Genomic DNA, 13,651 nt, shown 5'->3' with positions numbered 1-13,651 from the left:
AAGACTCATTGAGAAACCAATCCAGTAATATAACTGAGGGAGGAAACTCCACCTCGGACAAACACAATGAGGCCAAGCCCATATCATGACCAAAACACTACCACTCGCGGTGGCCGGCTCTCCCCACATCTCGGCATCTCTCACTCTCTATCTCTCTCGCTCTCTTTTCTCACACCCCTGTCTCTCTCTCTGTGTGTCACTGACTTACATGCTCCCTCTCCGAACTGAAACGGTGGCCTATGACAGAGGGGAAACATGATCACTAGTGCAGTTGCATGGGTTCCAATGTGAAAGTGAAAGAGGAGAGAGAAACTGTGACAGGAAGAACCAGCTGAGCGATCACGCACACTCACAAGTCATACAGAGAAAGTGTAATGAAAGGAGCACATATTTATAATGAGTATGAATTTGGAGGGAAGAAATGATTAAATATTAAAGCATCAAACCTCTCACTAAAAGCTTCAGTCACACAAATGTTATACTTAGTTCCGAACTGGTTCTCTATCAGATTAGTAAGGATGTCTCATCCCATGTTGAAGAATGTCCGTTTTCCCTTTATTCAGATGACAACCTCTCACTTTCAGTCATTTGAAAATGAAATAATATCACAATTTATATAAAATCACTACAAAATATCACCATTTTTAAACAAGCCATAGAAAGTTGGTTGCAATTTCAGTTTAATCCACCAGAAAGACAGAACAAATATTATGGTTAAACTGAAATATATGAATTGATTTAAAAAACATGATTTTATGATAAAAAATGTTTTAAGTATAATCTTTGTAAATTATATCATAAATAGGACTGGTGGAGTTATGTCACACATGCAGCTAACACAGACATATGGAAATGTCTGCTCTGCTCAAAATTAAAACCAACTAATTGCAGCATTACCACAAAAATGGAAGAGGCAAGTGGAAGTTGGAAAAAGGAAAAATTCTGATAAAAAAAGTATACCAATTCAATTTCAGGACCAAATAATTGACAACTGTGCCATATAAATTGCAAAATAGGTGGGAAGAGATTTTCGATATACCGATTCCCTGGCACATGGTTTATGAACTGAACAAAATTATGTCGGATTCAAAACTTATAATTGTTTGATTTAAATTATTATACAAACTTATTGCAACCAATAGAATGTTATATATATGGAATGTTATTTATATCTATATATATATATATATATATATATATATATATATATATATATATATATATATATATATACAGTGGAAGTCGGAAGTTTACATACACTTAGGTTTGAGTCATTAAAACCACTCCACAAATGTCTTGTTAACAAACTATAGTTTTGGTAAGTCTGTTAGGACATCTACTTTGTGCATGACACAACACATTTTTCCAACAATTGTTTACAAACAGATTTCACTTATAATTCACTGTATCACAATTCCAGTGGGTCAGAAGTTTACATACACTAAGTCGACTGTGCCTTTAAACAGCTTGGAACATTCCAGAAAATATTGTCATGGCTTTAGAAGCTTCTGATAGGCTAATTGACATCATTTGAGCCAATTGAAGGTGTACCTGTGGATGTATTTCAAGGCCAACCTTCAAACTCAGTGCCTCTTTGCTTGACATTATGGGAAAATCAAATGAAATCAGTCAAGACCTCAGACAAAAAATTGTAGACCTCCACAAGTCTGGTTCCTCCTTGGGAGCAATTTCCAAGTGCCTGAAGGTACCATGTTCATCTGTACAAACAATAGTACACAAGTATAAACACCTTGGGACCACGCAGCCATGATAGCGCTCAGGAAGGAGATGCGTTCTGTCTCCTAGAGATGAACGTACTTTGGTGCGAAAAGTGCAAATCAATCCCAGAAGGACAATTAATTATGTGGATATATTGAAGCAACATCTCACGACATCAGTCAGGAAGTTAAAGCTTGGTCGCAAATGGGTCTTCCAAATGGACAATGACCCCAAGCATACTTCCAAAGTTGTAGCAAAATGGCTTAAGGACAACAAAGTCAAGGTATTGGAGTGGCCACAAAGCCCTGACCTCAATCCTATAGAACATTTGTGGGGAGAACTGAAAAAGTGTGTGCGAGCAAGGAGGCCTACAAACCTGACTCAGTTACACCAGCTCTGTCAGGGGGAATGGGCCAAAATTCACCCAACTTATTGTGGGAAGCTTGTGGAAGGCTTCCTGAAATGTTTGACCCAAGTAAAAAAATGTAAAGGCAATGCTACCAAACACTAATTGAGCGTATGTAAACTTCTGACCCACTGGGAATGTGATGAAAGAAATAAAAGCTGAAATAAATCATTCTCTCTACTATTATTCTGACATTTCACATTCTTAAAATAAAGTGGTGATCCTAACTGACCTAAGACAGGGATTTTTTACTAAGATTAAATGTCAGGAATTGTGAAAAACTGAGTTTAAATGTATTTGGATAAGGTGTATTTAAACTTCCGACTTCAACTGTATATATATATATATTTTTTTTTTTTTATCCCAGCTCTGCATATTTTGCTGTGAAGAGACAGAATCATTAGATCACTTGTTTTGGTACTGTCCATATATAGCTTGTTTCTGGTCACAGGTTCAGGAATGGCTGAAGAATTGCAACATTTACCTGGAGCTAACTCTGCAAATAGCACTGCTGGGTGATTTGAAAAGTCATAGTGAATCGATCAATAATATAATAATACTTTTAGTAAAAACATTTATCTTTACTTTACAATCTGTAGAAACTATGAGAATAGAAAGGTTCAGAACTTTTGTGAAACATCACAGCTGAGTTGAAAAATATATAGCAAATAGAAATCAAAACTGGATGGTGTTAAAAGATACAGTAGGGAGAAGTATTTGATACACTGCCGATTTTGCAGGTTTTCCTACTTACAAAGCATGTAGAGGTCTGTAATTTTTTATCATAGGTACACTTCAACTGTGAGAGGCGGAATCTTAAACAAAAATCCAGAAAATCACATTGTATGATTTTTAAGTAATTAATTTGCATTTTATTGCATGACATAAGTATTTGATACATCATAAAAGCAGAACTTAATATTTGGTACAGAAACCTTTGTTTGCAATTACAGAGATCATACGTTTCCTGTAGTTCTTGACCAGGTTTGCACACACTGCAGCAGGGTGTTTTGGCCCACTCCTCCATACAGACCTTCTCCAGATCCTTCAGGTTTCGGGGCTGTCGCTGGGCAATACGGACTTTCAGCTCCCTACAAAGATTTTCTCTTTGGGTTCAGGTCTGGAGACTGGCTAGGCCACTCCAGGACCTTGAGATGCTTCTTACGGAGTCACTCCTTAGTTGCCCTGGCTGTGTGGTTCAGGTAAGGGGAGGGGTGGTAGGGTTAAGGGAAAATAATAAAGATAAATATATTTAAAATATGAGGGATTGGAAATGATGCAGGCAATTACATTGGTGGAAGCTACAATCTATCTGCAATATTAAATTTGATCTACCCCCAAAAACAATATATATATTTTAAAAAGGACTACGTTTTCTCATCCTGAGACACTTCCATGAAGTGAAGAATGTCAGACCGAGAGAGAGAGAGGATGTATTTGAAGGAGATGCACACAGATATAAATAACTTGAACAAGGGGTCGAGGGACAGGGGAGAGGTGGATGAGAGGAAGCAGAGCTGAAAATCTTGAAGGAAACACAAATGACATCACCACAGTAAAAGGTTGTGTGTTGATTTGACAAGAACAAATAGTCAAATAATTCAGGAAGACAACGAGAGAGCGTAGAGTGTGTTGCTTACTGCCAGGAGCATAGAGTGTGTTGCTTACTGCCAGGAGCATAGAGTGTGTTGCTTACTGCCAGGAGCATAGAGTGTGTTGCTGACTGCCAGGAGCATAGAGTGTGTTGCTTACTGCCAGGAGCATAGAGTGTGTTGCTGACTGCCAGGAGCATAGAGTGTGTTGCTTACTGCCAGGAGCATAGTAGTGTGTTGCTTACTGCCAGGAGCATAGAGTGTGTTGCTTACTGCCAGGAGCATAGAGTGTGTTGCTTACTGCCAGGAGCATAGAGTGTGTTGCTTACTGCCAGGAGCATAGAGTGTGTTGCTTACTGCCAGGAGCATAGAGTGTGTTGCTTACTGCCAGGAGCATAGAGTGTGTTGCTTACTGCCAGGAGCATAGAGTGTGTTGCTTACTGCCAGGAGCATAGAGTGTGTTGCTTACTGCCAGGAGCATAGAGTGTGTTGCTTATTGCCAGGAGCATACCCGCGGGAAGTAGTTTGGAGGTGTGTGTCCTGCAATATTTTGACTGACTGGGGAGATGATGCTGAAAAATGCTTTGCCCGCAGTACAGGCAGCAAAATCTGTCCGCTAATACAGGACTAGTAAAGGCTCAGTGCACTACTTTTTCACAACAACACCAAAAAATATTCTGATTATTCAGTGGGTAATGCAGCACCCTCAGCACCCCTACTTCCCGTGGCTATGGCCAGGAGGAAGGAGACAGAGTTGTTTCCTGTAGCTATCTATGACCAGGGTCAGGTCAGGGACCACTGCTGGAGAGATTGGGCTTTGCATCATATTACAGTCTTGGCAGCTCTGTAGCATTGGGCTGCTTTCAGTGGCTGGATTTTTTTTATGAGATGCAGATTAAATTGAAATGACGCCTTTCCTCAAGAATCTGCACCATCTTGCACACGCAAACACACATAGGCCTACACATACTCACGCCAACACACTGTAGTGTCTTAGGGTTCTCTAGTGCCCAGGAATCCATATGTGAGTGTACATATTTGTGTGTGTGTGTGTGTGTGTGTGTGTGTGTGTGTGTGTGTGTGTGTGTGTGTGTGTGTGTGTGTGTGTGTGTGTGTGTGTGTGTGTGTGTGTGTGTGTGTGTGTGTGTGTGTGTGTGTGTGTATTTCTATTTCTAATTGGTGATGTGTGTGTTTCTCTCTAGCTGCCCCACATGCCCCACATCAATGAGTGTCTGATGAAGAGGAGCCTGAAGACTACAGACCTGAGGGACATGACCCTGGGACAACTACAGGTTATAGTCAACGACCTGCACTCCCAGATAGAGAGTGAGAACCACACACACACACACACTTTTTTTTTATCCTCGTGGGGTCCTAAAATTGATTTCCATTCAAAATCCTTTTTTCCCTGACCCCTAAACCTAACCCTAACCCTAACCTTAACCCCTAAACCTAACCCTAACTTTAACCCTGATCTTAACCCCTAAACCTAACCTTAACCACAAAAACTGAACTTTAACCCTAACCTTAACCCCTAAACCTAACCCTAACCATTAACCGCTAAGCTTAAAATATCCTTTGTCCTCGTGGGGACGTGGGAAATGTCCCCAAGAGGGAGAATTTTCCTTGTTTTACTATCCTTGTGGGGACTTTTGGAGATTTCAGGTCCCCACGAGGATACACACACATGCGCACACGCACACAGTGTTAATTAGGGTATCTTTCATATTGAAAGTCATTTCAGGCCATGTAAGTTGGATGCATGTGTGACGATACTAGTGAAAGATGAACAATACCTCACCTTACACAGAAGGCAAAAAAAAATCCCCCACAAAAATGTTGTTATAGAATCTTGTCTTTTACTGGCATGGTTTAAAAATATGCTCCATTTGAAATCTGCATCTCATATGACTTGGGGCTGGATTCAACCCGTATCGCAGAAGTATCGCCGGAAGATCCGTGTTATAGCTTGTTTGAAATGATATATAAAGGCAATGTTCCCGCGTTTGTGGAAACTGCATTCACGGTAACCACTGTATATATCGGCTCAATCATAAATTACCTTTACATTTTAATGCAGATCTTCCGCGATACTTCGGCAATATGAATTGAATCCAGCACCCGTATGTTAGTGTTCTAATGGTGTTGATTTTCTACCGTTGTTCTGATGTTTGTCTTCTCCAGGTCTGAATGAGGAGCTGGTGCAGCTGCTGCTGATCAGGGATGAACTGCACATGGAGCAGGATGCCATGCTGGTGGACATAGAGGACCTGACCAGGTGGGGATGCTATCTAACACACACACACACACACACACACACACACACACACACACACACACACACACACACACACACACACACACACACACACACACACACACACACACACACACACACACACACACACACACACACACACACACACACACACAGACACACAGCCTCCTGGGCTATGACCGCAAACAGGCCAGGAATGATTGGGGGAACTCTGTCTTTGGGACAGATGTTTAGCAGTGTGATATTTGCATGATTTTCATACAACAGCAGGTGATAAAGAACAGTTTGTCTAATCATCATTTTGTTTTTACTCAGGCATGCTGAGAGCCAGCAGAAACACATGGCTGAGAAGACACCATCCAAATGAGACACCCCACCCAACCTCGCCCCCTTCCCATCCCTTTACTCCACCCCTGCCCCTCTTTGGTCCCCGTGCCCTGCCCCATGTCTCTCGCTGCACCCCCTCTGCCTGCCCCTCTCACCCACTCCCATGGTGGCAGCAGCCAGAGGAAGGCCACCCTTTCATTTGCTTCTGTGGTTGTCCCAGCGCTAAAGACAGAGCATTTCCTGCTTCCTGGGAGAAGAGGAAACTGATTGTGTGTTGTCATGGATACTGTCCCCGGCTTCCTGTGCAGTGATTGGCCTTGCTTCGCTATTGTTTATTTTTAACTTTTTACATTCGCCACTAAATTATAACTGTCAATACAAAATGGTGGAGAAAAAAAATATAATAATAGTGAGAAATTAGTAGAAAGTCAGTAAAAAAAATGTAAGAAAAAAACATTGTATAAAACTATGAAGACTAATTTCAAACCATTTTAAGTTGGAAAGTAATTTTGAAGTATTTCAAAGTTGACCTCTTTTTATTCTGCACAAATGGTAGTTTTCAACTGAGAAATGTTTATTTGAAGGTGCTAAAAGAGTGTAAAGGTAACATGCCTGCCTTGTAGTGGAGTTATAGCTTTTGGTAATACGCTCACTCTGATCGGTCTTCAACATTTTGTGAATGTTGATTTTCTGACACTTTAAATGAAATTAATAAATGTGTTAATATCATTTTCATCCTATTGTATTCAGAATTTTTATTTGAGGGAAGAAATGTTTATGTACAGATATGTAAAATAAAAAATCAACTTTGTTTCATATGTTGTGGTTTGGTGTGCAGTCTGTTAAGAAAAGTGGACAGAGATGGACATCTTGTTGTACATATTATAAGTGGGGAACTACTGTATGTCCATATGGCAAAACACAGTACATTAACAGTACATTTATAACTATTTTATAATTATGTAATACTTGTACTGACAAGCGCATTGCAGGATTTTGGAAATAATTGATACGTTAATAACCATAAGAACATCACTGCCACCTGGGAAGAGAAAAGCTAATCACTCCACTGAATCGTTTATTCAGAGGCAACAACAGTATGGAGTATGAAGGATGCATACGTTTTTATATTGTCATATTTTCCCATAAACAGTCACCTTATTTTAAAGAGTATAATGTTAAACCTTAGGGCTAAGCTTGCTCTGCACGTTATTGTGATTGTGGTTTTGAAAGGTCTGATATATCAATGGTCACAACCACAAGTATCATCCACTTCTGTGAAACTCTCCCCTGCAGATTGTCACACCATGGCCACTCTCTTTCTACAGGCCCAGTGAGAGTCAGTCTTTACAAGAAGAGAAGTATTTCTTAACTAAACAGGCCAATGGTAGACATTCAAAATGCCAGGGTTCAAATTGTGTGGGTGTGCAGGGGTCATGGGCAATCACATTACAATTTAGTCATTTAGCAGACTATCCAGAGTGACTTAACAGTACTGAGTGCATACATTTACGTACTTGTCCGCCCCAATGCCACTGTCACAGGGGGATTTCTGCCTGATTTCAGATGAAATCCTCAACCCTTTTATGGTCAACCATCACTTTGGCACCTTTTATATCTCTTGAGATGGAAAAACATGTTTTTTATGAAATTGAACAAGTGCTCTTTTTGACAGAATATACAAATGAGCAGAAATCTTACTTTTTTTAAAAGTACAAGTTACTTCTCAAAGGGCACTGAATTGGTGGAAGGTCCACTTTATTCTGACCCCCCTGGGTCAATCAAACATTGAGAAATTAAACCTTTTTCAAATGTACGTTGTTTTTCATTCTTACGAAATGTATGTTCATGATGCACAATTAAAAGCATGTAAAGCTTTGCAGAAACAACCACTGTGAATGTAGTTTAAGACAACCAGCCTTCGAAAGAAGAGGCTAAAGCCAACACAGGCTAGAGGCTACTTACTACCCACCCACAACATCTCTAGGCCTATAGCAAACACATTTAGAAAAAGCTTTCTAATAGTATTCTTTGTGTCATCTGTCTATTTTGGACAATTACAAAGGCTAGAGAAAATAAGCAGCAAAAGTGAAATATTGACATCGGAATGCAGACATGTCTCACGTAGTGCTGCAGGTGTCTGGATAGAATTGGGCTACGCAGTGAGATGCTACCCACAACCAGTGGGAGAATGTGACTGTCAGTTATATGGTTTATTGCATTACTTTAACTATAATGTAAAAATTTAAAAAAAGAGATATGTATTGTATCATTTTTTCATTTCTAGACATTGATTTCCTAGTGAGCCAACTCAAGCAAATAGAAACGAGGGCATGACTCATTGGCCTGAGTTGTAAAAACAACTCAGGAAATTACACACGACTGACGCGTCACTTTCATTTCGGTGGCGCTTGATCTAGTGCTTGTATGTATCTTCGTGTTTCAACATGGCCAGGGAATTCCCTCTAGGAGCGCTGCATGGCTATATAATGATCAGATGAGGCAACGATGACAACACACCTATCAGTTTACGCCACACCTGAGTCAAAGATCTCGGAATCATGATGCCAAACTTTTATTTCTGTGAGTATTAATTTTATTTGTACCTAATTTTATTGTGGGTTTTTGATCAACTAACCCTGTGAAATGATATGCCTCAAACTTTACATACTCTTCCATTTTAATTTATTGATTTGAAATTGGAGTTAAATAATTACTATTTCAGGGGTGTTTTTATCATTGGTTTGTTTAGAGGATTATTGGGGTGATACATTGGTTGGTGCTGACTGACATTGTGTCCTCCCTCCACACAGACCTTGCCAGCTGTGTGCTGCTGCTCGCCTTGTCCTGCCAAGTCTCAATGGGAACCCCAATGCGCATGCCGCGGAGTTTAGACTCTGAGAAATGCTCGCAGTGCGCTGACCTCTCCAGAAAGCTCGTCAAGAATGTTAAAAAGCTCCTGGACAACGTAAGTGACAGTTATAACGAATTCCTTTGAACGTTTAATTCAAATCTAATGTATCCCTCATTCAGTAAGTCAGTCTGTCTGTATCTTTGATAGGCTTACAGTTTGTTCACACCGTTTGTGATTCATGTATCCACTTACTAATTGAATAATTTTCCCTTCATAGGAAAACCTGTTTGGGGGTTTAAACTGCTCGGAGCAGCGCGTGGAGGTGAACAGTAAGACCCAGACAGTCCTAGCCTGCGAACCCAACACGGACATGGTAAGTCACACAACAGTCATTTTCTACATTCATATTACCACTATTAATTTAATATATATATAATTTCTCTGCATTTTATGTAGTAATTTAAATTAATACCTCGGATTTACAGAATAGTGATATAAATCAGTCTATTGATGCATCATTTTGTTGTATTTCCTCAGAACACAAGATGCTCTGGTCAACGGAACACCACATTCAGTGAGGTAACTATTGTGTTCTTACAATATTGCATAATTGTTTAGGGAATGCTATTTAAATCCACAGATATACAAATAAATAGATCTTTAGACAGTCTATGGATTTAATAGTGACTGCATTTCACATAATTCACCCATTCTTACCTCACCCATTTCAACTGCTTCCTATATGTCTGATTGGCTGATCTCTGTCCATTTTTATCGTTTCTTCTGACAGAGTGAGTGTCTGAGGAACATCCGAATAGACCTAGAACATTATGCTGCCTCACTACAGGCTTACAAACAGGCCGACCTCAGCTCCACTGCCCAGGACACCCAGAACCTACTCAATATTTGTCCATCCACACAATGGGTGTCTTCCTCACAGGTAATTCGATTTTTCTATTTTATCTTTTGTACAGAAAACATTCCCTTCCTCCCCTGCATGTTTATTTTTCTTTTGATACAGTTTTCTAATGACAACAACCTCGCGTAGACAATTGCAAAACTGTACACAAAAATGTGTTCCTCTGTGTTTGAGACAGTACAAATGTCACTGCTAATAGACATTCACAACTATGGACTTAAAGTTTGCATTTTCATAAAGTTAAGTTTTGTTTCCTTTTGCTCTGCAGGTTGCAGACCCTAAGCTGACCAGTGGTGACCCTGTGGACCAGAGGGTCCATCTGTGTAAGGTACTGAAGGGCTTCCACCTCCGGGTCATCACCATCAGCAGAGCCATGGGATACATCTCTGCTGGGGACCACAGGAAGTAAACCCTCATCTTCAACACCATCCGATTCCTCATCATCATCAACTATAACACGTATTGACAATCATCTTCATCGTCATCACCTACAACTGTAACAAGTTCATCATCAGAAACACGGATTGTTATCTTCATCATCATCATCATCAACTACTTTGTCATCATAACTGCATCATCAACTATAACAAATATTGACAATCATCATCATCATCACCTACAACTGTACCAAGTTAATTATCAGCAACACTGATTGTTATCTTCATCATCAGACATCATCATCAACTACTTTGTCATCATAACTGTTGAATACTGCACCACACTGTGTATGAAAAGATGAGTAAGACATAAGCTAGCTAAACTCTTTTTGGCTCAGTTAGTGCTGAATGACAGTAGGTTTAGTTCAAAGCTAATCAATGAACATCATGTTGGTCAAATTATTTATTTATTTATTCCTTTATTTAGGGACTGGGGTTTATTTATTTGATGAATGCAACATTATTTATTTGATGTATGAAATATATGTATTTATTTAACAATATGTTATTGATGTTATTTATTTGAATATTTATAATAAAGCATTTTTTACAAGCTTACCAAGACTGATTGTGTTAATGTTAGCTATGTTGTATGTGTTGCTCTGTAGGTTTAAACATTCTACCCATGAATAGGCTAAATACGTTTTTGTTTGTGGTTATATATATATATATATTCTTATCGGCAGACTCAACAGCCTCGGACTCAACAGCCTCGGTTTTTCGGATGACTGCCTTGCCTGGTTCACCAATTACTTTGCAGACAGAGTTCAGTGTGTCAAATCAGAGGGCATGCTGTCCGGTCCTCTGGCAGTCTCTATGGGGGTGCCACAGGGTTCAATTCTCGGGCCGACTCTTTTCTCTGTATATATCAATGATGTTGCTCTTGCTGCGGGCGATTCCCTGATCCACCTCTACGCAGACGACACCATTCTATATACTTTCGGCCCGTCATTGGACACTGTGCTATCCAACCTCCAAACGAGCTTCAATGCCATACAGCACTCCTTCCGTGGCCTCCAACTGCTCTTAAACGCGAGTAAAACCAAATGCATGCTTTTCAACCGATCGCTGCCTGCACCCACATGCCCGACTAGCATCACCACCCTGGATGGTTCCAACCTTGAATATGTGGACATCTATAAGTACCTAGGTGTCTGGCTAGACTGCAAACTCTCCTTCCAGACTCACATCAAACATCTCCAATCAAAAATCAAATCCAGAGTCGGCTTTCTATTCCGCAACAAAGCCTCCTTCACTCACGCTGCCAAGCTTACCCTAGTAAAACTGACTATCCTACCGATCCTCGACTTCGGCGATGTCATCTACAAAATGGCTTCCAACACTCTACTCAGCAAACTGGATGCAGTCTACCACAGTGCCATCCGTTTTGTCACTAAAGCACCTTATACCACCCACCACTGCGACTTGTATGCTCTAGTCGGCTGGCCCTCACTACATATTCGTCGCCAGACCCACTGGCTCCAGGTCATCTACAAGTCCATGCTAGGTAAAGCTCCGCCTTATCTCAGTTCACTGGTCACGATGGCAACACCCATCCGTAGCACGCGCTCCAGCAGGTGTATCTCACTGATCATCCCTAAAGCCAACACCTCATTTGGCCGCCTTTCGTTCCAGTACTCTGCTGCCTGTGACTGGAACGAATTGCAAAAATCGCTGAAGTTGGAGACTTTTATCTCCCTCTCCAACTTCAAACATCAGCTATCCGAGCAGCTAACCGATCGCTGCAGCTGTACATAGTCTATAGGTAAATAGCTCACCCTTTTTCACCTACCTCATTCCCATACTGTTTTTATACTGTTTTTATTTATTTACTTTTCTGCTCTTTTGCACACCAATATCTCTACCTGTACATGCCCATCTGATCATTTATCACTCCAGTGTTAATCTGCAAAATTGTATTATTCGCCTACCTCCTCATGCCTTTTGCACACATTGTATATAGACTGCCCATTTTTTTCTACTGTGTTATTGACTTGCTAATTGTTTACTCCATGTGTAACTCTGTGTTGTCTGTTCACACTGCTATGCTTTATCTTGGCCAGGTCGCAGTTGCAAATGAGAACTTGTTCTCAACTAGCCTACCTGGTTAAATAAAGGTGAAATAAAAAAATAAAAAAATATATATATATATCTTTATGGAACATGTTAAAATATAATATCATTCAGACGGGAGGGAGAGCAGTGTGATTAATAGTCGCATAAGACTTGAAAAATACATTTTCTGCGTCTTCAAGCAGGTCTCCACATGGAACCCCATGTCCAATTTGGCATGTGGGCACAATGGCGGCCATTACGCATAATGAAACCATGCCCCCCAGGGCGAACATCCTTGCCTGGTAGACCACCTTCTGTAGCCCCCCGGGCAGCCTTCTCATCACCCAGCTCTGGGTCGGAGTGGTTGAAACCTCCACTTTCTCCTCACTTATCTCTTCATCAACAGAGTTCGTGTTACATTGAGCAAGTTCCTCAGCGAAGGAATGGGCCATTTTCCCGCGCGCAATGGAACTGTTATCTGTCATCTCATGTTCTTTACCAGCGTTCCTGGCTTCTGCGATTTGCTCCTCCAAATCCTGCACCCTTTCCTGAAACTCCAGGACGCGGGATGTGCTTTCGGCCAAGGAGCTTTGCATCTCCTCGATAAGGGACGTTTTCATCTGGATCAACTCCTCCCTGTGAAGAAAAGTGATTCGGCCCTCATCAACCTGGAACTGCATCAGGCCGATGCAGCGGTTCAGATCCCGCAACTTTACCCTATCCTCTGCTCTCTCGTGCATAAGGGTGGACAGGTCACCATTCATACTTTCAATCGTATCCCTGAAGGCGTCATTCTGCTGTTGGAGCTGCAGACGTCGAGTCTCCAGCCGTGCAGTGGTGCTGTTGCTCTCCTCCAGGGATTTGCGCATCTCCAGGACCATGTCCTCCAGGGGATCCATGTCTTTCACAGAGCTCGTCAGGCTTCTCATCCGGTTCTTCAGGCCAACGTTTTCTTTACGCAGAGCTTCGTTCCTCTCCTCTGCTATCTCTTGGGCCAGCTCAGCGGCCGCGGCTTCCGTAGCGTACAGGTTCTTGGTGTATGTGAATTTGGCTGTCAGGACGCT

The 13,651-nt window shown here is 41.1% G+C and overlaps 2 protein-coding genes across 7 annotated transcripts in view; both read left to right on the top strand.

Moving 5' to 3' along the window:
* LOC118375531 (schwannomin-interacting protein 1-like) overlaps positions 1 to 7,140 on the top strand; it is a 386,524-nt gene extending 379,384 nt beyond the window's left edge. For all 6 annotated transcript variants that reach the window (XM_052522718.1, XM_052522728.1, XM_052522722.1 and 3 more), the window contains 3 exons: positions 4,920 to 5,043; positions 5,902 to 5,995; positions 6,311 to 7,140. In XM_052522718.1, coding sequence (XP_052378678.1) covers positions 4,920 to 5,043; positions 5,902 to 5,995; positions 6,311 to 6,362 — 270 coding nt within the window. In that variant the 3' untranslated portion in view covers positions 6,363 to 7,140. The remainder of the gene's footprint in view (positions 1 to 4,919; positions 5,044 to 5,901; positions 5,996 to 6,310) is intronic.
* Positions 7,141 to 8,777: 1,637 nt separating this feature from the next.
* LOC118395174 (uncharacterized) lies at positions 8,778 to 10,576 on the top strand. The gene is made up of 6 exons (XM_035788938.1): positions 8,778 to 8,905; positions 9,136 to 9,290; positions 9,454 to 9,549; positions 9,714 to 9,755; positions 9,967 to 10,116; positions 10,364 to 10,576. The coding sequence occupies exons 1-6, from the start codon at positions 8,884 to 8,886 to the stop codon at positions 10,502 to 10,504; spliced, it is 606 nt and encodes a 201-aa protein (XP_035644831.1). The 5' UTR covers positions 8,778 to 8,883; the 3' UTR covers positions 10,505 to 10,576.
* Positions 10,577 to 13,651: the final 3,075 nt, after the last annotated feature.

This window comes from Oncorhynchus keta, chromosome 1 (genome assembly GCF_023373465.1).
Source record: "Oncorhynchus keta strain PuntledgeMale-10-30-2019 chromosome 1, Oket_V2, whole genome shotgun sequence".
Taxonomy (NCBI): Eukaryota; Metazoa; Chordata; class Actinopteri; order Salmoniformes; family Salmonidae; genus Oncorhynchus; species Oncorhynchus keta.
This window is presented reverse-complemented; position numbering and strand designations above follow the sequence as displayed.

Bases quoted from the DNA above. Each gene is read 5' to 3' on its own strand.
- LOC118395174 (XM_035788938.1), top strand. From the start codon at position 8,884: ATGATGCCAAACTTTTATTTCT. The intron at 8,906-9,135 runs GTGAGTATTAAT...CCCTCCACACAG, and splicing joins GATGCCAAACTTTTATTTCT to ACCTTGCCAGCTGTGTGCTG. The intron at 9,756-9,966 runs GTAACTATTGTG...TTCTTCTGACAG, and splicing joins GGAACACCACATTCAGTGAG to AGTGAGTGTCTGAGGAACAT.